The following is a 1,244-nucleotide window of genomic DNA, read 5'->3' as shown; positions in this document are numbered from 1 at the left end:
CTAGAGGGAGAAGGCTTGGAGCATACTTCGATCGGTGGAGGAAACGTATTGATGACTGACGCGGGAGTGGTGAAGATCGGTAATTGGCCTACCTCCCGATCAGTATAGGCTTAGGATTTCGACATCTGACGTTAGAAACCGTGTACATAGCCGAACAGCACCTCTGCCAGCCGCTCAGAGGCCATAGCCACCGTCATCTCACGGCTCTCAGCCATGTCGTTCAACTCCTCATGCAAAAGTACTGCAAGGAAACGCCAGGCATCGACGACCTCGGCCGCTGGGCCCCCGACTCGGACGGGTTTGCCTTCCTAGTCGCGATCGATTCTGCGTCGTCCGTCGTTGAGTTGCAAAGTGTTCGTGTCACCAGCTACATTTGAGGTTCGCGCCAGAGATCCAGACGACTGACTGAGACCTACAGCACCCGCTTCTAAGACATCGCGATACCGAGTGTCTCCTCGGTCTTGTCAGTTTGACACGCGTTGCGGTTTTCCCGCGGGAGTACGTATGTGGAGACAGGGCAACACCGGTGCCTAATTGATCTTCTTCCGGCTGTTTCCTGCTCTGCTGAAGATGGGTGGCCAATTGTGCCTGTCACTCATGCTCTATAGCGTTGCAACTGTTCCCTGGACTACTTCAGTTCTTTGATTCTTCGGTCCTTTCCTGTATTCAGCATTCGTCTGTACTTACAGTATCTATATATCACTACTATCGGTTTTCTTCCCGGATCCCCACTCTCCTAGTCACAAGCGCTCATGGACTGGGTTACCGCTTCCTACGCAATCTGTCTTGCTGGCATGATTGTTGGTCTTGCTTTCTTGAACGTCCTGTCTCGCACAGGACGGGCTCGGAAACAACTTGCCCATCTTATGGAGAAGTATCTAGTCTATCGGCTTCTCGTTCATCGCCACTCGCTGCTTGGTCCTTGGAATGCTATTTCCTTGCTCGGTCCCACCCTCCTCCTGGGCGTGAACGTGTTCTGCCTGACTTTCCGACCGTCAACCCTTCTCGCCCGCTCCGGGAACCTGGCTCTCCTCAACATGCTTCCCCTGTTCTCCGGACCCTGTTTGGACTTCACCGCAGACATACTAGCCGTACCTTTTCGGCACTACGCCGTGTTTCACAGGTGGCAGGGTCGTGTCGCCACGATTCTCCTCGCGGGTCACATCATCAGCGCCATGGGAGACGACAAGTTCTCGGTCCAAGTTTCTGAAGGTGCCAGTGAGCTCCTCATGGTAACGGTAGCC

At 54.2% G+C, this 1,244-nt stretch overlaps 1 protein-coding gene across 1 annotated transcript; it reads left to right on the top strand.

Annotated features, from left to right (window-relative positions):
- Positions 1–131: 131 nt before the first annotated feature.
- On the top strand, positions 132–538 carry CTAM01_17350 (uncharacterized protein; the record flags this gene model as incomplete). Its single annotated transcript, XM_060533335.1, has 2 exons — positions 132–353; positions 419–538. Coding segments are annotated over 2 exons (342 nt in total), but the record flags the coding sequence as incomplete, so codon positions are not given.
- Between the last annotated feature and the right edge of the window lie 706 nt (positions 539–1,244).

The sequence above is a fragment of the Colletotrichum tamarilloi genome (assembly GCF_030869305.1).
Source record: "Colletotrichum tamarilloi strain Tom-12 chromosome Unknown Scaffold_534.1, whole genome shotgun sequence".
Classification (NCBI taxonomy): domain Eukaryota; kingdom Fungi; phylum Ascomycota; class Sordariomycetes; order Glomerellales; family Glomerellaceae; genus Colletotrichum; species Colletotrichum tamarilloi.
Note: the sequence above shows the minus strand (reverse complement) of the source record. Positions and strands in the feature narration are given on the sequence as shown.